The sequence below is a fragment of the Meleagris gallopavo genome, unplaced genomic scaffold, assembly GCF_905368555.1.
Source record: "Meleagris gallopavo unplaced genomic scaffold, MGAL_WU_HG_1.1 scaffold_24, whole genome shotgun sequence".
NCBI classification, from domain to species: Eukaryota; Metazoa; Chordata; class Aves; order Galliformes; family Phasianidae; genus Meleagris; species Meleagris gallopavo.
Window position 1 is genome coordinate 14,216 of NW_028147038.1, and position 26,216 is coordinate 40,431.

The following is a 26,216-nucleotide window of genomic DNA, read 5'->3' on the forward strand; positions in this document are numbered from 1 at the left end:
ATTGAGACACCCCAAATCCTCACTGGGACACCCAGAACCCCACTGAGATACCTAGAACCCTATGAGGCCCTATAGAACTCCCTTGTGCTACCTAGAACCCCACTGGGCCACCTAGAACCTCACCGGGACACCCCAGAACTCGGTTGGGACACCCAGAACCCCACAGAGATACCTAGAACCCTATGAGGCCCTGAAGAACTCCCTTGGGCTACCTAGAACTCCACTGGGCCACCTAGAACTTCACTGGGACACCCAGAATTCCATTGAGATACCTAGAACCCTATGAGGCCCTACAGAACTCCCTTGGGCTACCTAGAACCCCACTGGGCCACCTAGAACCTCACCGGGACACCCCAGAACTCGGTTGGGACACCCAGAACCCCACAGAGATACCTAGAACCCTATGAGACCCTATAGAACTCCCTTGGGCTACCTAGAACCCCCCTGGGCTACCTAGAACTCCACTGGGCCACCTAGAACCTCACTGGGACACCCCAGAACTCAGTTGGGACACCCAGAACCCCACAGAGATACCTAGAACCCTATGAGACCCTACAGAACTCCCTTGGGCTACCTAGAACCCCACTGGGCCGCCTAGAACCTCACTGGGACACCCAGAACTCCATTGAGATACCTAGAACCCTATGAGGCCCTACAGAACTCCCTTGGGCTACCTAGAACCCCCCTGGGCTACCTAGAACTCCACTGGGCCGCCTAGAACCTCACTGGGACACCCCAGAACTCGGTTGGGACACCCAGAACCCCACAGAGATACCTAGAACCCTATGAGACCCTACAGAACTCCCTTGGGCCACCTAGAACACCACTGGGCCACCTAGAACTTCACTGGGACACCCAGAACCCCACTGAGATACCTAGAACCCTATGAGGCCCTACAGAACTCCCTTGGGCTACCTAGAACCCCACTGGGCCACCTAGAACTTCACTGGGACACCCAGAATTCCATTGAGATACCTAGAACCCTATGAGGCCCTACAGAACTCCTTGGGCTACCTAGAACCCCCCTGGGCCACCTAGAACTTCACTGGGACACCCAGAACTCCATTGAGATACCTAGAACCCTATGAGGCCCTACAGAACTCCCTTGGGCCACCTAGAACACCACTGGGCCACCTAGAACCTCACTGGGACACCCAGAACCCCACTGAGATACCTAGAACCCTACGAGTCCCATTGACGCCCCCGACCCCCCCGGACCGATCCCCCCCACGGACTGCGGTGCGACCCCAAAATCCCATCCACCCCACAGCCCCAACGGGAGCCGCGCCGCCCCTACAGCCTGGAAGGTGGTTGTGGGGCGACTCCGGCTCAACGATTCCGGAGGCCAGGAGAGGGCAGTGGAGGCCGTGGTGCTTCACCAGGCCTACAGGAGGGTGGAGGGCGGCCATGATTTGGCTTTGCTCCGCCTGAAGAGCCCGGTCAGCCTCGGACCCCGCGTGGGGATCATCTGCCTCCCCCAGCCCCGCTACCCCTTCGCTTTCGGGACCCCCTGTTGGATCACGGGGTGGGGGAACGTGGCGGAGAACGGTGAGAGCCCATGGATTGGAGTGGGGTGGTTGGGGGGCGTTGGGACCCCATAGATTGGGGTGGGGTGGTTGGGGGTCAGTGGGACCCCATAGATTGGGGTGGGGTGGTTGGGGGGCGTTGGGACCCCATAGATTGGGGTGGGGTGGTTGAGGGTCAGTGGGACCCCATAGATTGGGGTGGGTGGTTGGGGGTCAGTGGGACCCCATAGATTGGGGTGGGGTGGTTGGGGGTCAGTGGGACCCATAGATTGGGGTGGGGTGGTTGGGGGTCAGTGGGATCCCATAGATTGGGGTGGGGTGGTTGAGGGTCAATGGGATCCCATAGATTGGGGTGGGGTGGTTGGGGGTCAGTGGGACCCCATAGATTGGGGTGGAGTGGTTGGGGGTCAGTGGGACCCATAGATTGGGGTGGGGTGGTTGAGGGTCAATGGGATCCCATAGATTGGGGTGGGGTGGTTGAGGGTCAGTGGGACCCCATAGATTGGGGTGGGGTGGTTGGGGGGCGTTGGGACCCCATAGATTGGGGTGGGTGGTTGGGGGGCGTTGGGACCCCATAGATTGGGGTGGGGTGGTTGAGGGTCAATGGGATCCCATAGATTGGGGTGGGGTGGTTGAGGGTCAGTGGGACCCCATAGATTGGGGTGGGGTGGTTGGGGGGCGTTGGGAGCCCATAGATTGGGGTGGGGTGGTTGGGGGGCGTTGGGACCCCATAGATTGGGGTGGGGTGGTTGGGGGGCGTTGGGACCCCATAGATTGGGGTGGGGTGGTTGGGGGTCAGTGGGATCCCATAGATTGGGGTGGGGTGGTTGAGGGTCAGTGGGACCCCATAGATTGGAGTGGGTGGTTGGGGGGCGTTGGGTCCCCATAGATTGGGGTGGGGTGGTTGAGGGTCAGTGGGACCCCATAGATTGGGGTGGGTGGTTGGGGGTCAGTGGGACCCCATAGATTGGGGTGGGTGGTTGGGGGTCAGTGGGACCCCATAGATTGGGGTGGGTGGTTGGGGGTCAGTGGGACCCCATAGATTGGAGTGGGGTGGTTGGGGGTCAGTGGGAGCCCATAGATTGGGGTGGGAGGTTGGGGGTCAGTGGGACCCCATAGATTGGGGTGGGTGGTTGGTGGTCAGTGGGACCCCATAGATTGGAGTGGGGTGGTTGGGGGTCAGTGGGACCCCATAGATTGGGGTGGGGTGGTTGGGGTCAGTGGGACCCCATAGATTGGGGTGGGGTGGTTGGGGGTCAGTGGGACCCCATAGAATTGGGGTGGGTGGTTGGGGGTCAGTGGACCCCATAGATTGGGGTGGGTGGTTGGGGGTCAGTGGGACCCCATAGATTGGGGTGGGGTGGTTGGGGGTCAGTGGGACCCCATAGATTGGGGTGGGGTGGTTGGGGGTCAGTGGGACCCCATAGATTGGGTGGTGGGGTGGTTTGGGGGCGTTGGGACCCCATAGATTGGGGTGGGGTGGTTGGGGGGCGTTGGGATCCCATAGATTGGGGGTGGTTGGGGGTCAGTGGGACCCCATAGATATTCATCCCCATAGCACTGCCCCATAGCGCTGCCCCATAGCACCCCACAGCACCCCATAGTCCCCCTCAGCACCCCATAGCAACCCATAACACGCCATAGCCCCCCATAGCCCGACATAACACCCCACAGCTTCCCATAGCACCCCATAACACCCCATAGCCCCCCCCATAGCCCCCCTCAGCACCCCATAGCTCCCCCAGTCCCCCATAGCCCCCCATAACACCCCATAGACCCCCCATAGCCCCCCATAACACCCCACAGCCCCCCATACCCCCCCTCAGCACCCCATAGCCCCTTCCAGCCCCCATAGCCCCCCCCAGCCGCCGATAGCCCCCCATAGCCCCCCATAGCCCCCCATAGCCCCCCTCAGCACCCCACAGCCCCCCATAGCCCCCCATAACACCCCACAGCACCCCATAGCCCCCCATAACACCCCATAGGCCCCACCATAGCCCCCCCTCAGCACCCCATAGCTCCCCCAGTCCCCCATAGCCCCCCATAACACCCCATAGACCCCCCATCGCCCCCCATAACACCCCACAGCCCCCCATACCCCCCCTCAGCACCCCATAGCCCCTTCCAGCCCCCATAGCCCCCCCCAGCCTCCCATAGCCCCCCATAGCCCCCCATAGCCCCCCTCAGCACCCCACAGCCTCCCATAGCCCCACATAACACCCCATAGCCCCCCCCATAGCCCCCCTCAGCACCCCATAGCTCCCCCAGTCCCCCATAGGCCCCCATAACACCCCATAGACCCCCCATAGCCCCCCCATAACACCCCACAGCTTCCCATAGCCCCCCATAACACCCCATAGCCCCCCCCGGCCCCATAGCCCCTCTCAGCACCCCACAGCCCCCCACAGCCCCCCTCAGCACCCCATATCCCCCCCCAGTCCCCCATAGCCCCCCATAGCCCCCCCCGCCCCCATAGCCCCCCTCAGCACCCCACAGCCTCCCATAGCCCCCCATAACACCCCATAGACCCCCCATAGCCCCCCACAACACCTCCCAGTCCCCCATAGCCCCCCATAACACCCCACAGCCCCCCATAGCCCCACATAAAACCCCATAGCCCCCCCCATAGCCCCCCTCAGCACCCCATAGCTCCCCCAGTCCCCCATAGCCCCACATAGCCCCCATAGCCCCACATAGCCCCCCTCAGCACCCCACAGCCCCCCATAGCCCCCCATAACACCCCGCAGCCCCCCATAGCCCCACATAACACCCCACAGCCCCCCATATCCCCCCTCAGCACCCCATAGCCCCTTCCAGCCCCCATAGCCCCCCCCAGCCGCCGATAGCCCCACATAGCCCCCCATAGCCCCCCATAGCCCCCCTCAGCACCCCACAGCCTCCCATAGCCCCCCATAACACCCCACAGCCCCCCATAGCCCCCCATAACACCCCACAGCCCCCCATAGCCCCACATAACACCCCACAGCCCCCCCATAGCCCCCCTCAGCACCCCATAGCTCCCCCAGTCCCCCATAGCCCCCCATAACACCCCATAGACCCCCCCATAGCCCCCCATAACACCCCACAGCCCCCCCATAGCCCCCCATAACACCCCATAGCCCCCCCATAGCCCCCCATAACACCCCTCAGCACCCCATAGCCCCTTCCAGCCCCCATAGCCCCCCCAGCCGCCTATAGCCCCCCATAGCCCCCATAGCCCCCCATAGCCCCCCATAGCCCCTCTCAGCACCCCACAGCCTCCCATAGCCCCCAAAGCCCCCCATAGCCCCCCATAGCCCCCCATAGCCCCCCCATAGCCCCCCTCAGCACCCCATAGCTCCCCAGTCCCCCATAGCCCTCCATAACACCCCACAGCCCCCCATAACCCCCCTCAGCACCCCATAGCCCCTTCCAGCCCCCATAGCCCCCCCAGCCGCCGATAGCCCCACATAGCCCCCCATAGCCCCCCATAGCCCCCCATAGCCCCCCATAGCCCCCCTCAGCACCCCATAGCTCCCCCAGTCCCCATAGCCCCCATAACACCCCATAGACCCCCCATAGCCCCCCATAACACCCCACAGCCCCCCATAGCCCCCCTCAGCACCCCATAGCCCCTTCCAGCCCCCATAGCCCCCCCAGCCGCCTATAGCCCCACATAGCCCTCCATAGCCCCCCATAGCCCCCCTCAGCACCCCACAGCCTCCCATAGCCCCCCAAAGCCCCCATAGCCCCCCATAGCCCCCCATAGCCCCCCTCAGCACCCCATAGCTCCCCCAGTCCCCTCAGCACCCCATAACACCCCATAGACCCCCCATAGCCCCCCATAACACCCCACAGCCCCCCATACCCCCCCTCAGCACCCCATAGCCCCCCCAGCCGCCGATAGCCCCCCATAGCCCCCCATAGCCCCCCTCAGCACCCCATAGCCCCCCAAGCCCCCCGTAGCCCCCATAGCCCCCCTCAGCACCCCACAGCCTCCCATAGCCCCCCAAAGCCCCCCATAGCCCCCCATAGCCCCCCATACCCCCTCAGCACCCCATAGCCCCCCAGTCCCCCATAGCCCCCCATAACACCCCACAGCCCCCCATAGCCCCCCATAACACCCCATAGACCCCCCTGCCCCCATAGCCCCTCTCAGCCCCCACAGCCCCCCTCAGCACCCCATAGCCCCACCCCAGTCCCCCATAGCCCCCCATAGCCCCCCATCCCCCCCCATAGCCCCCCAAGCTCCCCACAGCCTCCCATAGCCCCCCATAACACCCCACAGCCCCCCATAGCCCCCCATAGCACCCCATAGCCCCTTCCAGCCCCCATAGCCCCCCCCAGCCGCCGATAGCCCCACATAGCCCCCCATTACCCCCCATAGCCCCCCTCAGCCCCCCACAGCCTCCCATAGCCCCCCCAAGCCCCCCATAGCCCCCCATAGCCCCCCAACACCCCATAGACCCCTCATAGCCCCCCATAACACCCCACAGCCCCCCATAGCCCCCCTCAGCACCCCATAGCCCCTTCCAGACCCCCATAGCCCCCCATAGCCCCCCATAGCCCCCCTCAGCACCCCATAGCTCCCCCAAGTCCCCCTCAGCACCCCATAACACCCCATAGACCCACCATAGCCCCCCATAACACCCCACAGCCCCCCATAGCCCCCCTCAGCACCCCACAGCCCCCCCCAGCCGCCGATAGCCTCCCATAGCCCCCCATAGCCCCCCATAGCCCCCCTCAGCACCCCACAGCCCCCATAGCCCCCCATAGCCCCCCATAGCCCCCCATAGCCCCCCTCAGCACCCCACAGCCCCATAGCCCCCCATAGACCCCCATAGCCCCCCTCAGCACCCCACAGCCTCCCATAGCCCCCCAAAGCCCCCCATACAGCCCCCATAGCCCCCCATAACACCCCACAGCCCCCATAGACCCCCTCAGCACCCCATAGCCCCCCAAAGCCCCCCATAGCCCCCCATAGCCCCCCTCAGCACCCCACACCCTCCCATAGACCCCCAAAGCCCCCCATAGCCTCCCATAGCCCCCCATAGCCCCCCAAAGCCCCCGTAGCCCCCCATAGCCCCCCTCAGCACCCCACAGCCCCCCACAGCCCCCCAAAGCCCCCCATAGCCTCCCATAGCCCCCCATAACACCCCACAGCCCCCCATAGCCCCCCTCAGCACCCCATAGCCCCCCAAAGCCCCCCATAGCCCCCATAGCCCCCCTCAGCACCCCACAGCCTCCCATAGCCCCCCAAAGCCCCCCATAGCCCCCCATAGCCCCCCATAACACCCCACAGCCCCCCATAGCCCCCCTCAGCACCCCATAGCCCCCCAAAGCCCCCCATAGCCCCCCATAGCCCCCCTCAGCACCCCACACCCTCCCATAGCCCCCCAAAGCCCCCATAGCCTCCCATAGCCCCCCAAAGCCCCCCATAGCCCCCCATAGCCCCCCATAACACCCCACACCCTCCCATAGCCCCCCAAAGCCCCCAAAGCCCCCCATAGCCCCCCATAGCCCCCTCAGCACCCCACAGCCTCCCATAGCCCCCCAAAGCCCCCCATAGCCCCCCATAGCCCCCCTCAGCACCCCACAGCCTCCCATAGCCCCCCTCAGCACCCCACAGCCTCCCATAGACCCCCAAAGCCCCCCATAGCCCCCCATAGCCCCCCTCAGCACCCCACAGCCTCCCATAGCCCCCCAAAGCCCCCCATAGCCCCCCATAGCCCCCCTCAGCACCCCACAGCCTCCCATAGCCCCCCATAGCCCCCCATAGCCCCCCTCAGCACCCCACAGCCTCCCATAGCCCCCCAAAGCCCCCATAGCCCCCCATAGCCCCCCTCAGCACCCCATAGCTCCCCCAGTCCCCCATAGCCCCCCATAACACCCCACAGCCCCCCATAGCCCCCCTCAGCACCCCATAGCCCCCCATAGCCCCCATAGCCCCCCATAGCCCCCCTCAGCACCCCACAGCCTCCCATAGCCCCCCAAAGCCCCCCATAACCCCCCATAGCCCCCCTCAGCACCCCATAGCTCCCCCAGTCCCCCATAGCCCCCCATAACACCCCACAGCCCCCCATACCCCCCCTCAGCACCCCATAGCCCCTTCCAGCCCCCATAGCCCCCCCAGCCTCCCATAGCCCCCCATAGCCCCCCTCAGCACCCCACAGCCTCCCATAGCCCCCCAAAGCCCCCCATAGTCCCATAGCCCCCCTCAGCACCCCACAGCCCCCCATAACTCTGCCCCCCCCGCAGTGTCCCTCCCTGCAGACCAGCCCCTCCAAAAGGTCTCCCAGGACCTCCTGAGCCCCCCCATCTGTAACTGCCTGCACTCCAACCTGCGGCGAAGGGAGCTGATGAGGCCGGCCAAGAGGGGGATGGTCTGCGCTGGGGGCAGCCAGGGGGGGCGGGGGGCTTGTCAGGTAATGGGGGGGGGGGGGGGGAGTAATATGGGGTGGGGGGGGGGGTATGGTGGGTATGGGGATATGGGGGGGATTGGGGGGTATGGGGAGCGTTGGGGGGGATTGCGGGTGTGGGGGTGTGGGGTCTGGGGGTCTGGGGGTGTAGGGGAAGATTGGGGGTATGGGGGGTATGGGGGGCATTGGGGGAAGATTGGGGGTCTGGGGGTCTGGGGGGTGTGGGGGAAGATTGGGGGTGTGGGGGGGATGGGGGGCATTGGGGGAAGATTGGGGGTCTGGGGGTCTGGGGGGTGTGGGGGAAGATTGGGGGTATGGGGGGTATGGGGGGCATTGGGAGCATGGGGGGCATTGGGGGAAGATTGGGGGTCTGGGGGTATTGGGGGGATGGGGGGGTATGGGGTCATGGGGGGATGGGGGGCATTGGGGGGTATGGGGGCCATTGGGGGAAGATTGGGGGTCTGGGGATATGGGGGGCATTGGGGGGATGGGGGGCATTGGGGGAAGATTGGGGGTGTGGGGGGTGTGGGGGAAGATTGGGGGTATGGGGGGTATGGGGGGCATTGGGGGGATGGGGGCCATTGGGGGAAGATTGGGGGTGTGGGGGGGATGGGGGGCATTGGGGGTATGGGGGCCATTGGGGGAAGATTGGGGGTGTGGGGGGTGTGGGGGAAGATTGAGGGTCAGGGGGATATGGGGGGCATTGGGGGGTATGGGGGCCATTGGGGGAAGATTGGGGGTATGGGGGGGATGGGGGGCATTGGGGGAAGATTGGGGGTATGGGGGGGATGGGGGGCATTGGGGGGATGGGGGGCATTGAGGGAAGATTGGGGGTCTGAGGGTATTGGGGGGATGGGGGGGTATGGGGTCATGGGGGGATGGGGAGCATTGGGGGATATTGGTGCCATTGGGGGAAGATTGGGGGTGTGGGGTTGTGGGGGAAGATTGGGGGTGTGGGGGGCATTGGGGGGATGGGGGGCATTGGGGGAAGATTGGGGGTGTGGGGGGCATTGGGGGGATGGGGGGGGTGGGGGGGATGGGGAGATGTGGGGGATGGGGAGAATTGGGGGGATGGGGGCATTGGGATCTACAGGGCCCTGCAGGGCTCTATGGGGTCTGTGGGGTCTCTGTGGTTCTTTATGGGGTCCCTGTGGGTCTCTATGGGGCCCTGCAGGGCTCTATGGGTCTCTATGGGTCTCTATGGGTCCCTATGTGTCTCTATGGGTCTCAGTGGGTCTCTATGGGGCGCTATAGGTTTCTATGGGGTCTTTGGGGTCTTTATGCGTTTCTATGGGGTCTCTATGGGGCTCTATGGGTCTCTATGGGGCTCTATGGGGCTCTATAGGTCTCTATGGGGTCTTTGGGGTCTCTATGTGTTTCTATGGGGCTCTATGGGACTCTATGGGGTCTCTATGGAGTCTCTGTGGTCTCTATGGGGCTCTATGGGGTCTCTATGGGGTCTCTGTGCTCTACAGGATCTCTAAGAGGCACGGGATCTCTAAGAGGCTATGGGGCTCTATGGGGTATCTATGGGTCTCTATGGGTCTCTATGGGTCCCTGTGTGTCTCTATGGGTCTCAGTGGGTCTCTATGGGGCGCTATAGGTTTCTATGGGGTCTTTGGGGTCTTTATGCGTTTCTATGGGGTCTCTATGGGGCTCTATGGGGCTCTATGGGGTCTCTATGGGGCTCTATGGGGCTCTATGGGGTCTCTATGGGGCTCTATGGGTCTCTATGGGGTCTCTATGGGGCTCTATAGGTCTCTATGGGGTCTTTGGGGTCTCTATGTGTTTCTATGGGGCTCTATGGGACTCTATGGGGTCTCTATGGAGTCTCTGTGGTCTCTATGGGGCTCTATGGGGTCTCTATGGGGTCTCTGTGCTCTCTATGGGTCTCTATGGGTCCCTGTGTGTCTCTATGGGTCTCAGTGGGTCTCTATGGGCGCTATAGGTTTCTATGGGGTCTTTGGGGTCTTTATGCGTTTCTATGGGTCTCTATGGGGCTCTATGGGTCTCTATGGGGCTCTATGGGGTCTCTATGGGGCTCTATAGGTCTCTATGGGGTCTTTGGGGTCTCTATGTGTTTCTATGGGGCTCTATGGGACTCTATGGGGTCTCTATGGAGTCTCTGTGCTCTCTATGGGTCTCTATGGGTCCCTGTGTGTCTCTATGGGTCTCAGTGGGTCTCTATGGGGCGCTATAGGTTTCTATGGGGTCTTTGGGGTCTTTATGCGTTTCTATGGGGTCTCTATGGGGCTCTATGGGTCTCTATGGGGCTCTGTGGGGTCTCTATGGGGCTCTATGGGGCTCTATGGGGTCCCTATGGGGCTCTATGGGTCTCTGTGGGGTCTCTATGGGGCTCTATAGGTCTCTATGGGGTCTTTGGGGTCTCTATGTGTTTCTATGGGGCTCTATGGGGCTCTATGGGGTCTCTATGGAGTCTCTGTGGTCTCTATGGGGCTCTATGGGGTCTCTATGGGGTCTCTGTGCTCTCTATGGGGCTCTATGGGGTATCTATGGGTCTCTATGGGTCTCTATGGGTCCCTGTGTGTCTCTATGGGTCTCAGTGGGTCTCTATGGGGCGCTATAGGTTTCTATGGGGTCTTTGGGGTCTTTATGCGTTTCTATGGGGTCTCTATGGGGCTCTATGGGTCTCTATGGGGCTCTGTGGGTCTCTATGGGGCTCTATGGGGCTCTATGGGGTCCCTATGGGGCTCTATGGGTCTCTGTGGGTCTCTATGGGGCTCTATAGGTCTCTATGGGGTCTTTGGGGTCTCTATGTGTTTCTATGGGGCTCTATGGGACTCTATGGGGTCTCTATGGGGTCTCTGTGGTCTCTATGGGGCTCTATGGGGTCTCTATGGGGTCTCTGTGCTCTCTATGGGGCTCTATGGGGTATCTAAGGGTCTCTATGGGTCTCTATGGGTCCCTGTGTGTCTCTATGGGTCTCAGTGGGTCTCTATGGGGCGCTATAGGTTTCTATGGGGTCTTTGGGGTCTTTATGCGTTTCTATGGGGTCTCTATGGGGCTCTATGGGTCTCTATGGGGCTCTGTGGGGTCTCTATGGGGCTCTATGGGGCTCTATGGGGTCCCTATGGGGCTCTATGGGTCTCTGTGGGGTCTCTATGGGGCTCTATAGGTCTCTATGGGGTCTTTGGGGTCTCTATGTGTTTCTATGGGGCTCTATGGGACTCTATGGGGTCTCTATGGGGTCTCTGTGCTCTCTATGGGGCTCTATGGGGTATCTAAGGGTCTCTATGGGTCTCTATGGGTCCCTGTGTGTCTCTATGGGTCTCAGTGGGTCTCTATGGGGCGCTATAGGTTTCTATGGGGTCTTTGGGGTCTTTATGCGTTTCTATGGGGTCTCTATGGGGCTCTATGGGGTCCCTATGGGGCTCTATGGGTCTCTATGGGGCTCTATGGGGCTCTATAGGTCTCTATGGGGTCTTTGGGGTCTCTATGTGTTTCTATGGGGCTCTATGGGACTCTATGGGGTCTCTATGGAGTCTCTGTGGTCTCTATGGGGCTCTATGGGTCCCTGTGTGTCTCTATGGGTCTCAGTGGGTCTCTATGGGGCGCTATAGGTTTCTATGGGGTCTTTGGGGTCTTTATGCGTTTCTATGGGGTCTCTATGGGGCTCTATGGGGTCCCTATGGGGCTCTATGGGTCTCTGTGGGGTCTCTATGGGGCTCTATACGTCTCTATGGGGTCTTTGGGGTCTCTATGTGTTTCTATGGGGCTCTATGGGATTCTATGGGGTCTCTATGGAGTCTCTGTGGTCTCTATGGGGCTTTATGGGGTCTCTATGGGGTCTTTGGGGTCTTTATGCGTTTCTATGGGGTCTCTATGGGTCTCTATGGGGCTCTATGGGGTCTCTTTGGGTGTCTATGGGGTCTCTATGGGTCCCTATGGGGCTCTATGTGTTTCTATGGGGCTCTATGGGATTCTATGGGGTCTCTATGGAGTCTCTGTGGTCTCTATGGGGCTTTATGGGGTCTCTATGGGGTCTTTGGGGTCTTTATGCGTTTCTATGGGGTCTCTATGGGTCTCTATGGGTCTCTATGGGTCTCTATGGGGCTCTATGGGGTCTCTTTGGGTGTCTATGGGGTCTCTATGGGTCCCTATGGGGCTCTATGGGGTCTCTATGGGGTCTCTATGGGTCTCGTCTCTATGGGTCTCTATGGGGCTCTATGGGGTCTCTTTGGGTGTCTATGGGGTCTCTATGGGTCCCTATGGGGCTCTATGGGGTCTCTATGGGGTCTCTATGGGGTCTCTATGGGGTCTCTGTGCTCTCTATGGGGCTCTATGGGGTCTCTATGGGGCTCTGTTGGTCTCTATGGGGTCTCTATGGAGTCTCTGTGGTCTCTATGGGCTCTATGGGGCTCTATGGGGTCTCTATGGGGTCTCTATGGGGCTCTATACGTCTCTATGGGGTCTTTGGGGTCTCTATGTGTTTCTATGGGGCTCTATGGGATTCTATGGGGTCTCTATGGAGTCTCTGTGGTCTCTATGGGGCTTTATGGGGTCTCTATGGGGTCTTTGGGGTCTTTATGCGTTTCTATGGGGTCTCTATGGGTCTCTATGGGTCTCTATGGGTCTCTATGGGGCTCTATGGGGTCTCTTTGGGTGTCTATGGGGTCTCTATGGGTCCCTATGGGGCTCTATGGGGTCTCTATGGGGTCTCTATGGGTCTCGTCTCTATGGGGCTCTATGGGGCTCTATGGGGTCTCTTTGGGTGTCTATGGGGTCTCTATGGGTCCCTATGGGGCTCTATGGGGTCTCTATGGGGTCTCTATGGGGTCTCTATGGGGTCTCTGTGCTCTCTATGGGGCTCTATGGGGTCTCTATGGGGCTCTGTTGGTCTCTATGGGGTCTCTATGGAGTCTCTGTGGTCTCTATGGGCTCTATGGGGCTCTATGGGGTCTCTATGGGGTCTCTGTGCTCTCTATGGGTCTCTATGGCTCTCTATGGTCCCTACGGTTCCCTACGACTCTCTATATAGTCTCTATGGTTCCCTACGGAGCTCCCCCACAGAGCGCCGCTTTCCGCCCCCCCCAGGCGGACTCGGGCGGCCCCCTGTCGTGCCTGTCGGGTGGCCGCTGGGTGCAGGCCGGGGTTCTGAGCTTCGCCGTTGGCTGCGGCCGGGCCAGCGGCCCCGTGTTGGCCACAGCGCTGGCGGAACACGCCGGGTGGCTGCGGAGGCACCTGGGGCCGTACGGGGCGTTCGTCGGCGCGCCCACAGCGCCCCCACCGGGGCTGGAGGACGGGAAGTGCGCCGGTGAGCGGCCGCATAGGGAGCCACAAATCCCATTGGTTGCCCCATACAGAACACCAAAGCCCATTGGTTGCCCCATACAGAACCCCAAAGCCCATTGGTTGCCCCACAGAGAAGCCCAAATCCCATTGGTTGCCCCATAGAAAACACAAATCCCATTGGTTGCAACATAGAGAACCCCCAATTTTGGCCTCCCGACCCCATAACCCCCCCAGCCCCCCATTCGTCCCCGATTTTGGCCTCCCGACCCCATAACCCCCCAGCCCCCCATTCATCCCCAATTTCAGCCTCCCGACCCCATAACCCCCCCAGCCCCCCATTCATCCCCAATTTCAGCCTCCCAAACCCCATAACCCCCCCAGCCCCCCATTCGTCCCCAATTTCAGCCTCCCAAACCCCATAACCCCCCCAGCCCCCCATTCGTCCCCGATTTCGGCCTCCCGACCCCATAACCCCCCCAGCCCCCCATTCATCCCCAATTTCAGCCTCCCGACCCCATAACCCCCCCAGCCCCCCATTCATCCCCAATTTCAGCCTCCCGACCCCATAACCCCCCCAGCCCCCCATTCATTCCCCAATTTCGGCCTCCCGACCCCATAACCCCATTCACCCCCCATTCCTCCCCAATTTCGGCCTCCCGACCCCATAACCCCATTCACCCCCCATTCCTCCCCAATTTCGGCCTCCCGACCCCATAACCCCCCCAGCCCCCCATTCATCCCCAGTTTTGGCCTCCCGACCCCATAACCCCCCCAGCCCCCCATTCGTCCCCAATTTCAGCCTCCCGACCCCATAACCCCCCCAGCCCCCCATTCGTCCCCAATTTCAGCCTCCCGACCCCATAACCCCCCCAGCCCCCCATTCGTCCCCAATTTCAGCCTCCCGACCCCATAACCCCCCCAGCCCCCCATTCATCCCCAATTTCAGCCTCCCGACCCCATAACCCCCCCAGCCCCCCATTCATCCCCCAATTTCAGCCTCCCGACCCCATAACCCCCCCAGCCCCCCATTCATCCCCAATTTCAGCCTCCCGACCCCATAACCCCCCCAGCCCCCCATTCCTCCCCAATTTCGGCCTCCCGACCCCATAACCCCCCCAGCCCCCCATCCCTCCCCAATTTCAGCCTCCTGACCCCATAACCCCCCCAGCCCCCCATTCATCCCCCAATTTCAGCCTCCCGACCCCATAACCCCCTCAGCCCCCCATTCATCCCCCAATTTCGGCCTCCCAACCCCATAACCCCCCCAGCCCCCCATTCCTCCCCAATTTCAGCCTCCCGACCCCATAACCCCCCCAGCCCCCCATTCATCCCCCAATTTCAGCCTCCCGACCCCATAACCCCCCCAGCCCCCCATTCATCCCCAATTTCAGCCTCCCGACCCCATAACCCCCCCAGCCCCCCATTCATCCCCAATTTCGGCCTCCCGACCCCATAACCCCCCCAGCCCCCCATTCGTCCCCAATTTCAGCCTCCCGACCCCATAACCCCCCCAGCCCCCCATTCATCCCCAATTTCAGCCTCCCGACCCCATAACCCCCCCAGCCCCCCATTCATCCCCAATTTCCACCTCCCGACCCCATAACCCCCCCAGCCCCCCATTCGTCCCCCAATTTCAGCCGCCCGACCCCATAACCCCCCCAGCCCCCCATTCGTCCCCCAATTTCAGCCTCCCGACCCCATAACCCCCCCAGCCCCCCATTCGTCCCCAATTTCAGCCGCCCGACCCCATAACCCCCCCAGCCCCCCATTCGTCCCCAATTTCAGCCTCCCGACCCCATAACCCCCCCAGCCCCCCATTCGTCCCCAATTTCAGCCTCCCGACCCCATAACCCCCCCAGCCCCCCATTCGTCCCCAATTTCAGCCTCCCGACCCCATAACCCCCCCAGCCCCCCATTCATCCCCCAATTTCAGCCTCCCGACCCCATAACCCCCCCAGCCCCCCATTCATCCCCAATTTCAGCCTCCCGACCCCATAACCTCCCCAGCCCCCCATTCATCCCCAATTTCAGCCTCCCGACCCCATAACCCCCCCAGCCCCCCATTCATCCCCCAATTTCAGCCTCCCGACCCCATAACCCCCCCATGCCCCCATTCCTCCCCAATTTCAGCCTCCCGACCCCATAACCCCCCCAGCCCCCCATTCCTCCCCAATTTCAGCCCCTACCCAAGACCCATCCCCCCAGCCCCCCATTCATCCCCAATTTCGGCCTCCCGACCCCATAACCCCCCCAGCCCCCCATTCATCCCCAATTTCGGCCTCCCGACCCCATAACCCCCCCAGCCCCCCATTCATCCCCAATTTCAGCCTCCCGACCCCATAACCCCCCCAGCCCCCCATTCATCCCCAATTTCGGCCTCCTGACCCCATAACCCCCCCAGCCCCCATTCATCCCCAATTTCAGCCTCCCGACCCCATAACCCCCCCAGCCCCCCATTTGTCCCCCAATTTCAGCCTCCCGACCCCATAACCCCCCCAGCCCCCCATTCATCCCCAATTTCAGCCTCCCGACCCCATAACCCCCCCAGCCCCCCATTCGTCCCCCAATTTCAGCCTCCCGACCCCATAACCCCCCCAGCCCCCCATTCATCCCCAATTTCGGCCTCCCGACCCCATAACCCCCCAGCCCCCATTCATCCCCAATTTCGGCCTCCCGACCCCATAACCCCCCCAGCCCCCCATTCATCCCCAATTTCAGCCTCCCGACCCCATAACCCCCCCAGCCCCCCATTCATCCCCAATTTCAGCCTCCCGACCCCATAACCCCCCAGCCCCCCATTCATCCCCCAATTTCAGCCTCCCGACCCCATAACCCCCCCAGCCCCCCATTCATCCCCCAATTTCAGCCTCCCGACCCCATAACCCCCCCAGCCCCCCATTCATCCCCCAATTTCAGCCTCCCGACCCCATAACCCCCCCAGCCCCCCATTCGTCCCCAATTTCAGCCTCCCGACCCCATAACCCCCCCAGCCCCCCATTTCATCCCCAATTTCGGCCTCCCGACCCCATAACCCCCCCAGCCCCCCATTCATCCCCAATTTCAGCCTCCCGACCCCATAACCCCCCCAGCCCCCCATTCATCCCCAATTTCAGCCTCCCGACCCCATAACCCCCCCAGCCCCCCATTCATCCCCAATTTCAGCCTCCCGACCCCATAACCCCCCCAGCCCCCCATTCATCCCCAATTTCAGCCTCCCGACCCCATAACCCCCCCAGCCCCCCATTCATCCCCAATTTCAGCCTCCCGACCCCATAACCCCCCCAGCCCCCCATTCATCCCCAATTTCAGCCTCCCGACCCCATAACCCCCCCAGCCCCCCATTCATCCCCAATTTCAGCCTCCCGACCCCATAACCCCCCCAGCCCCCCATTCGTCCCCCAATTTCAGCCTCCCGACCCCATAACCCCCCAGCCCCCATTCATCCCCCAATTTCAGCCTCCCGACCCCATAACCCCCCCAGCCCCCCATTCATACCCCAATTTCAGCCTCCCGACCCCATAACCCCCCCAGCCCCCCATTCATCCCCAATTTCAGGCCTCCCGACCCCATAACCTCCCCAGCCCCCCATTCATCCCCAATTTCAGCCTCCCGACCCCATAACCCCCCCAGACCCCATTCGTCCCCAATTTCAGCCTCCCGACCCAATAACCCCCCAGCCCCCCATTCATCCCCCAATTTCAGCCTCCCGACCCCATAACCCCCCCAGCCCCCCATTCATCCCCCAATTTCAGCCTCCCGACCCCATAACCCCCCCAGCCCCCCATTCATCCCCCAATTTCAGCCTCCCGACCCCATAACCCCCCCAGCCCCCATTCGTCCCCAATTTCAGCCTCCCGATCCCATAACCCCCCCAGCCCCCCATTTGTCCCCCAATTTCAGCCTCCCGACCCCATAACCCCCCCAGCCCCCCATTCGTCCCCAATTTCAGCCTCCCGACCCCATAACCCCCCCAGCCCCCCATTTGTCCCCCAATTTCAGCCTCCCGACCCCATAACCCCCCCAGCCCCCCATTCATCCCCAATTTCGGCCTCCCGACCCCATAACCCCCCAGCCCCCCATTCATCCCCAACTTCGGCCTCCCGACCCCATAACCCCCCCAGCCCCCCATTCATCCCCAATTTCAGCCTCCCGACCCCATAACCCCCCCAGCCCCCCATTCATCCCCAATTTCAGCCTCCCGACCCCATAACCCCCCCAGCCCCCCATTCCTCCCCAATTTCAGCCTCCCGACCCCATAACCCCCCCAGCCCCCCATTCATCCCCAATTTCGGCCTCCCGACCCCATAACCCCCCAGCCCCCCATTCATCCCCCAATTTCAGCCTCCCGACCCCATAACCCCCCAGCCCCCCATTCATCCCCAATTTCGGCCTCCCAACCCCATAACCCCCCCAGCCCCCCATTCATCCCCAATTTCCACCTCCCGACCCCATAACCTCCCCAGCCCCCCATTCATCCCCAATTTCGGCCTCCCGACCCCATAACCCCCCCAGCCCCCATTCATCCCCAATTTCAGCCTCCCGACCCCATAACCCCCCCAGCCCCCCATTCATCCCCAATTTCGGCCTCCCGACCCCATAACCCCCCCAGCCCCAAATTCGTCCCGCAATTTCAGCCTCCCGACCCCATAACCCCTCCAGCCCCCCATTCATCCCCAATTTCGGCCTCCCGACCCCATAACCCCTCCAGCCCCCCATTCATCCCCCAATTTCAGCCTCCCGACCCCATAACCCCCCCAGACCCCCATTCATCCCCAATTTCAGCCTCCCGACCCCATAACCCCCCCAGCCCCCCATTCATCCCCAATTTCGGCCTCCCGACCCCATAACCCCATTCACCCCCCATTCATCCCCAATTTCGGCCTCCCGACCCCATAACCCCTCCAGCCCCCCATTCATCCCCCAATTTCAGCCTCCCGACCCCATAACCCCCCCAGACCCCCATTCATCCCCAATTTCAGCCTCCCGACCCCATAACCCCCCCAGCCCCCCATTCATCCCCAATTTCAGCCTCCCGACCCCATAACCCCATTCACCCCCCATTCATCCCCAATTTCAGCCTCCCGACCCCATAACCCCCCAGCCCCCCATTCATCCCCAATTTCGGCCTCCCGACCCCATAACCCCCCCAGCCCCCCATTCATCCCCAATTTCGGCCTCCCGACCCCATAACCCCCCCAGCCCCCCATTCATCCCCAATTTCGGCCTCCCGACCCCATAACCCCCCCAGCCCCCCATTCGTCCCCAATTTCAGCCTCCCGACCCCATAACCCCCCCAGCCCCCCATTCGTCCCCAATTTCAGCCTCCCGACCCCATAACCCCATTCACCCCCCATTCATCCCCCCCTTTTCGTCCCCCCCAGGCTGTGGGATGCAGGGGGGTCCCGCTCTGTCCCCCCCCCCCCCGTGGTGGCCCTGGGCCATCAGCCTTCAGCTGCCGGGGGGGCGGCGCTGCGGGGGGGCTCTGGTGGCGGAGCGGTGGGTGCTGGCGGCCGCCCATTGCTTTATAGGGTGAGAGGCCATCCCATAATATTTGGGGCCGTCCCAGAATACTTGGCGGGGCCGGGGAGGGGGTTGGGGGGGGGAGGGGGGGGGGATAAAGGTGGGGTGGGGGGGTGGGGAGTGGTGTTGGGGGGAGATGGTGGTATTTGGGGGAGGGGATGCCATAATTTGGGGGGAAATCCCACTATTTGGGGGGAAATCCCATTGTTTTTGGGGGGAAATCCTACAGTTTGGGTGGGAAATCCCATTGTTTGGGGGTAAATCCCATTGTTTTGGGGGGAAATCCCAACGTTTGGGGGAAATCTCATTGCTTGGGGGGAAATCCCATTGTTTTTTGGGGGAAATCCTACAGTTTGGGTGGGAAATCCTACTGTTTTTGGGGGAAATCCTATAGTTTGGGTGGGAAATCCCATTGTTTGGGGGTAAATCCCATTGTTTTGGGGGGAAATCCCATTGTTTTGGGAGGAAAATCCCACTATTTGGGGGGAAATCCCATTGTTTTTTGGGGGAAATCCCATTGTTTTGGGAGGAAATCCCATAATTTGGGGGGAAATCCTATTGTTTTGGGGGGAAATCCCATTGTTTTGGGGGAAATCCCACTATTTCGGGGGAAATCCTATTGTTCTGGGGGAAATCCCATTGTTTTGGGGGAAATCCCACTATTTGGAGGAAAATCCTATTGTTTTGGGGGAAATCCCATTGTCTGAGGGGAAATCCTATTGTTTTGGGGGGAAATCCCATTGTTTTGGGGGGAAATCCCACTATTTGGGGGGAAATCCTATTGTTTTGGGGGAAATCCCATTGTTTTGGGGTGGGAGGGCCTCCTATAGGGTTTTGAGGAGAGGATCTGTAGGGTTTGGGGTCTGGGGGGATCTGTGGGGTTTGGGGGGCTCCTATGGGTTTTTTTGGGGGGGGATCTGAGGGGTTTTGGGGTTCCTATGGGATTTTGGGGTTCCTGTGGGGTTTTTGGGTTCCTATGGTATTTTAGGGGTTCCTATGGGGTTTGGTGGCAATCTTTGGGGTTTGGGGAGAATCTGTGGGGTTTGGGGGTTTCTCTAGGATTTGGGGTTTTTCTTTGGGGTTTTGGCGTTTCCTATGCGATCTTTGGAGGTTCCTATGGGATTTTGGGGGTTCCTATGGGGTTTTGAGGGGGAATCTGTGGGGTTTTGGGGTTTCTTTGGGGTTTGGGGTTTCTTTGGGGACTTTGGGTCTTCCCATGGGATTTCTGGGGCTTCCTATGGGATTTTGGTGGTTCCTATGGGGAATCTGTGGGGTTTGGGGGTTTCGTTGGGGTTTGAGGCTTCCTATGGGATTTTGGGGGGTTTTATGGGATTTTGGGGGTTCCTATGGGGTTTTGAAGGGGAATCTGTGGGGTTTTGGGGTTTCTTTGGGGTTTGGGGTTTCTTTGGGGACTTTGGGGGTTCCCATGGGATTTTGGTGGTTCCTATGGGATTTGGGATTTCCTATGGGATTTCCGGGGCTTCCTATGGGATTTTGGTGGTTCCTATGGGGAATCTGTGGGGTTTGGGGGTTTCGTTGGGGTTTGAGGCTTCCTATGGGATTTTGGGGGGTTTTATGGGATTTTGGGGGTTCCTATGGGGTTTTGAGGGGGAATCTGTGGGGTTTTGGGGTTTCTTTGGGGTTTGGGGTTTCTTTGGGGACTTTGGGTCTTCCCATGGGATTTCTGGGGCTTCCTATGGGATTTTGGTGGTTCCTATGGGGAATCTGTGGGGTTTGGGGGTTTCGTTGGGGTTTGAGGCTTCCTATGGGATTTTGGGGGGTTTTATGGGATTTTGGGGGTTCCTATGGGGTTTTGAAGGGGAATCTGTGGGGTTTTGGGGTTTCTTTGGGGTTTGGGGTTTCTTTGGGGACTTTGGGTCTTCCCATGGGATTTCTGGGGCTTCCTATAGGATTTTGGTGGTTCCTATGGGGAATCTGTGGGGTTTTGGGGGTTCCTTTGGGGTTTGGGGACCCACGGGACTCCCCTCCTTCTCCCCATAGGCACCAGGAGGCCGAATTATGGCTGGCTGTGACCCCAAAAGGCCACAAGCGCCGCGGCGCCCGCCTGGCCCTACATGGAGCCTTCGTGGCTGCGGGGCGCGGGCGGGACCTGGCCCTATTGAGCCTGGAAACCCCATTACCTATAGGGCCGGAGCTGCGGCCCCTTTGTCTGCCCTATAGGGAGCACCGGAGGCCGTCGGGGGCGCGGTGTTGGGCCAGCATGGCTGCCAACGGTGGGTGACCCTAAAAGGGATGGGGGGAACTAAAGGTGAACCCCTTGGCGGTCCTAAAAGGGGTGACCCCAAAGATGGGGACCACGTGTGGTCCCAAAAGGTGCCGGCCCCATAAGTTGGTGGCCCCAAAGATGGTGACCCTATGTGGCCCCAAAAGTGGTGGCCCCAAAGATAGAGGCCCCATGTGATCCCATAAGTTGGTGGCCCCAAAGGTGGTGACCCCAAAGATGGTGACCCCATATGGTCCCAAAGATGGTGACCCCAAAGATGGGGACCCCATGTGATCCCAAAAGTGGTGGCCCCAAAGATGGGGACCCCGTGTGACCCCATAAGTTGGTGGCCCCAAAAAGTGGTGGCCCCAAAAAGGTGGCCCCAAAATGGTGGTCCCATGTGGCCCCAAAAGTGGTGACCCCGTAAGTTGGTGGCCCCAAAAGTGGTGGCCCCAAAAGTGGTGACCACGTGTGATCCCATAAGTTGGTGACCCCATAAGTTGGTGGTCCCAAAAGTGGTGGCCCCAAAATGGTGGCTCCATGTGGCCCCAAAAGTGGTGACCCCATAAGTTGGTGGCCCCAAAAGGTGGTGGCCCCACAAGTTGGTGGCCCCAAAGATGGTGGCCCCAAAGATGGGGACCACGTGTGGTCCCAAAAGGTGCCGGCCCCATAAGTTGGTGGCCCCAAAGATGGTGACCCTATGTGGCCCCAAAAGTGGTGGCCCCAAAGATAGAAGCCCCATGTGATCCCATAAGTTGGTGGCCCCAAAGGTGGTGACCCCAAAGATGGTGACCCCATGTGATCCCAAAAGTGGTGGCCCCAAAGATGGGGACCCCGTGTGACCCCATAAGTTGGTGGCCCCAAAAAGTGGTGGCCCCAAAAAGGTGGCCCCAAAATGGTGGTCCCATGTGGCCCCAAAAGTGGTGACCCCGTAAGTTGGTGGCCCCAAAAGTGGTGGCCCCAAAAGTGGTGACCACGTGTGATCCCATAAGTTGGTGGCCCCATAAGTTGGTGGTCCCAAAAGTGGTGGCCCCAAAAGTGGTGGCCCCAAAATGGTGGCCCCAAAAGTGGTGACCCCATAAGTTGGTGGCCCCAAAAAGTGGTGGCCCCATGTGACCCCAAAAGGTGGTGGCCCCCTAACTTGGTGGCCCCATAGATGGTGACCCCAACGATGGTTGTGACTTTTGGGATCGCTTTTGGGGTCTTTTGGGGTCACTTTTGGGGTTCTCAGGTCTTTTTTTGGGTCTTTTTGGTCATTTTGAGGTCTTCCGAGGTCACTTTGGGACTTTTGGGGACCAATTTTGGGTCTCTTGGGGTCTTTTAGGGTCTCTTTGGATCGTTTTGGGGTCATTTTGGGGTTCTTTGGTCCTTTTTGGGGTCACTTTGTGTCCTTTGAGGTCACTTTGGGGTTCTTAGGTCCTTTCTGGGGTCACCTTGGGGTTCTTTTATCCTTTTCTGGGTCACTTTGAGTCTTTTGGGGTCACTTTGGGATTCTCAGGTCCATTTTGGGGTCATTTTTGGTCTTTTGGGGTCACTTTGGGATTCTCAGGTCCATTTTGGGGTCATTTTTGGTCTTTTGGGGTCACTTTTGGGGTTCTTAGTTCCTTTTTGGGGTCACTTTTGGGTCACTTTTGGGGTTCTTAGTTCCTTTTTGGGGTCCCTTTTGGGACTTTTTGGGGTCTCCATGGGGTCCCATCCCCTCTGTCCCCTCAGGCTCTGCAGACCCCACAGATCTGCTCAGCGTGGAGGTGACCCCAAAGGATGACCCCAAACCCCGTGGGGACATCGGGGACGGAGTGGACGATTCCTTCGCTGTCACCGTCCCCAAAAACGCCACTGCCTGCCAGGTTTGTGGGGTCTGGGGGATCTGGGGGGTCTTCGTGTCCCATCTTGGGGTCCATTTTGGGGTCTGTGGTGTCTTTTGGGGTCATTGGGGTCTCCACGTCCCACCTTGGGGTCCATTTTGGGGTCCATTTTGGGATCTTTGGCGTTTTCTTGGGCTTCCTTGGGGTCCTTGTGTCCCATCTTGGGGTCCATTTTGGGGTCTGCAGGGTCTTTGGGGTCTTTTGGGGTCTCATGTCCCACCTTGGGGGTCCATTTTGGGGTCTGCGGGGTCTTTGGGGTCTTTTGGGGTCTCATGTCCCACCTTGGGGGTCCATTTTGGGGTCTGTGGGGTCCTCATGTCCCACCTTGGGGTCTCTTTTGGGGTCTTTGGGGTCTTTTGGGGTTGCCTTGGGATCTTTATATCCCACCTTGGGGTCCATCTTGGGGTCCATTTTGGGGTCTTCGAGGCCTGGGGTCTTTGGGGTCACTCTTGTCCCATCTTGGGGTCTCTTTTGGGGTCTTTTGGGGCTGCCTTGGGGTCCTCACATCCCACCTTGGGGTCCTTTTGGGGGGTTTTGGGGTCTTCTGGGGTCATCTTTAGTCTCCGTGTCCCATCTTGGGGTTCCTTTTGGGGTCTTTGGGGTCCTCATGTCCCATCTTGGGGTCTATTTTGGGATCTCTGGGTCTTTTGGAGACACTTTGGGGTCCCCATATCTCATCTTGGGGTCTTTTTGGAGTCTTTGGGGCCACGTTGGGGTCCCCGTACCCCATTTTGGGGTCTTTTTGGGGGTCTTTTGGGATCTTTGGGAGTTTCTGGAGCCACCTTGGGTTCCCCACGTCCCATCTTGGAGTCCTTTTATGGGGGATTTTGGCCTTGTGGGGGATTTTAGGGTCACTACTGTGGTTTTGGGGTCACTTTCGGGGTTATGAAGTCCCATTTTGGGGCCTTTTGGGGTCACTACCAGGGCTTTTGGGGGTTTAAGCTTCTTTTGAGGGAATTTTGCTACTTTTGGGGTCGCTTAGGGACCTCTGGGGTCCCTTTTGGGGCTCCATGCTCAGTTTGGGGTGGATTTGTGTGCTTTTGGGAGTCACTTTTGGGGAGAATATGGGATTTTTGGGGTCACTTTGGGGATTCTTGGGTCCCTTTGGGGACCATTGGGGTTTTGGGGTCACTTTTGGGGTTATGAAGTCCCATTTTGGGGTCTTTTGGGGTCATATTGGGGCTCCATGGTCAGTTTGGGGTGGATTTGTGTGCTTTTAGGGGTCACTTTCGGGGCGAATTTGGGACTTCTGGGGTCACTTTTGGGGAGAATTTGGGATTTTTTGGGTCACTTTGGGGATTCTTGGGTCCCTTTGGGGACCATTGGGGTTTTGGGTCACTTTTGGGGAGAATTTGGGATTTCTGGGGTCACTTTGGGGATTCTTGGGTTCCTTTGGGTCACTACTGTTTTTTTAATGGGGTCAGTTTGGAGTTTTTAGGTTCATTTGGGGGTCTTTGTGATTCGGGGCCCTCCCTCCTCGCATCGGGGTCTTTGCAATGGGGCGATTTGGGGGATCCCTGAGCCCCACTTTTCCCACCCTACAGCCGGATGCGGGATCCCCCCTGGCGTGTGAGGAACGTGGGATCTGGTTCCTGGAAGGGATCGCTACCGGGGGGGGCTGCTCTATGGGGCAGCCCCCCACGTTCACCGCCGTGGCCCCATATGAGCGCTGGATTTATGGGGTGACGCGCGAGGCGTACTTTGCTGAGCTGCCCCCCGACCCCAAAGAGGACGAAGAACCCGAGGATGATTTCTGGGAGGTGCCCCGACCCACAGCAGACCCCAGAATCTGGGGGTCACGCAATGCCACGGAGGACCCCAACGTTGTAGGGTCACCAAAACCCATGGAGGACCCCAAACTCACAGAGGACCCCAACATTGTAGGGTCACCCAACGCCACGGAGGATCCCAGCGTTGTAGGGTCACCCAACGCCACGGAGGATCCCAACGTTGTAGGGTCACCCAACCCCATGGAGGACCCCAAACTCACGGAGGACCCCAACACTGTAGGGTCACCCAACCCCATGGAGCACCCCAAACCCATGGAGGACCCCAACATTGTAGGATCACCCAAACCCATGGATGACCCCAATGTTGTAGGGTCACCCAATGCCACAGAGAACCCCAATGTTGTAGGGTCACCCAACCCCATGGAGGACTCCAAACCCATGGAAGATCCCAAACCCATAGAGGACCTCGATGTTGTAGGGTCATCCAACCCCATGGAGAACCCCAACCCCATAGAGGACCCCATACCCATGGAGGATCCCAACACTGTAGGGTCACCCAACCCCATGGAGGACCCCAAACTCACAGAGGACCCCAACACTGTAGGGTCACCCAACCCCATGGAGCACCCCAAACCCATGGAGGACCCCAACATTGTAGGATCACCCAAACCCATGGATGACCCCAATGTTGTAGGGTCACCCAATGCCACAGAGAACCCCAATGTTGTAGGGTCACCCAACCCCATGGAGGACTCCAAACCCATGGAAGATCCCAAACCCATAGAGGACCTCGATGTTGTAGGGTCACCCAACCCCATGGAGGACTCCAAACCCATGGAAGATCCCAAACCCATAGAGGACCTCGATGTTGTAGGGTCATCCAACCCCATGGAGGACTCCAAACCCATGGAAGATCCCAAACCCATAGAGGACCTCGATGTTGTAGGGTCACCCAACCCCATGGAGAACCCCAACCCCATAGAGGACCCCATACCCATGGAGGATCCCAACACTGTAGGGTCACCCAACCCCATGGATGACCCCAAACCCATGGAGGACCCCAACATTGTAGGATCACCCAAACCCATGGATGACCCCAAACCCATGGAGGACCCCAAACCCATGGAGGACCCCAGCGTTGTAGGGTCACCCAACGCCACAGAGGATCCCAATGCTGTAGGGTCACCAAAACCCATGGATGACCCCAAACCCATGGAGGACCTCGATGTTGTAGGGTCACCAAAACAGATGACTCCAACTCCACAGAGGACCCTAATCCCATAGAAGACCCCAAACCCATGGAGGACCCCAAACTCGTGGAGGGCTCTGAAGAGGAATGAATCCCTCTTTTTGGGGTCAGCTGTGGGGTGGAGAACACGGCAATAAAGAGGTGATGGTCTGCAGCCCCACAACCCTCTGCCTCTTCTTTTGGGTGTGGGGGGGAAACACTATTTGGGGCACACCTGGGGGTCCTCAACCCCATGTTGGGAGCCCCAGACCCATTTAGGGCACGTTTGGGGGTCCTCAGCCCCACGTTAGGATCCCCAGACCCATTTAGAGCACTTCTGGAGGGTCCTCAGCCCCACGTTGGGATCCCCAGACCCACTTAGGGCACTTTTGGGGGTCCTCAGCCCCGTGTTGGGAGCCCCAGACCCATTTAGGGCACACCTGGGGGTCCTCAGCTCCACATTGGGATCCCC

The 26,216-nt window shown here is 60.3% G+C and overlaps 1 protein-coding gene across 1 annotated transcript in view; it reads left to right on the forward strand.

Annotated features, from left to right (window-relative positions):
• LOC104915764 (serine protease 53-like) overlaps positions 1 to 25,917 on the forward strand; it is a 31,475-nt gene extending 5,558 nt beyond the window's left edge. The window contains exons 4-10 of the mRNA XM_085215388.1: positions 1,271 to 1,548; positions 7,764 to 7,930; positions 12,980 to 13,199; positions 18,559 to 18,706; positions 20,699 to 20,931; positions 22,635 to 22,768; positions 24,331 to 25,917. Of these exons, the coding sequence (XP_085071514.1) occupies positions 1,271 to 1,548; positions 7,764 to 7,930; positions 12,980 to 13,199; positions 18,559 to 18,706; positions 20,699 to 20,931; positions 22,635 to 22,768; positions 24,331 to 25,800 (2,650 nt within the window). The 3' untranslated portion in view covers positions 25,801 to 25,917. The remainder of the gene's footprint in view (positions 1 to 1,270; positions 1,549 to 7,763; positions 7,931 to 12,979; positions 13,200 to 18,558; positions 18,707 to 20,698; positions 20,932 to 22,634; positions 22,769 to 24,330) is intronic.
• Positions 25,918 to 26,216: the final 299 nt, after the last annotated feature.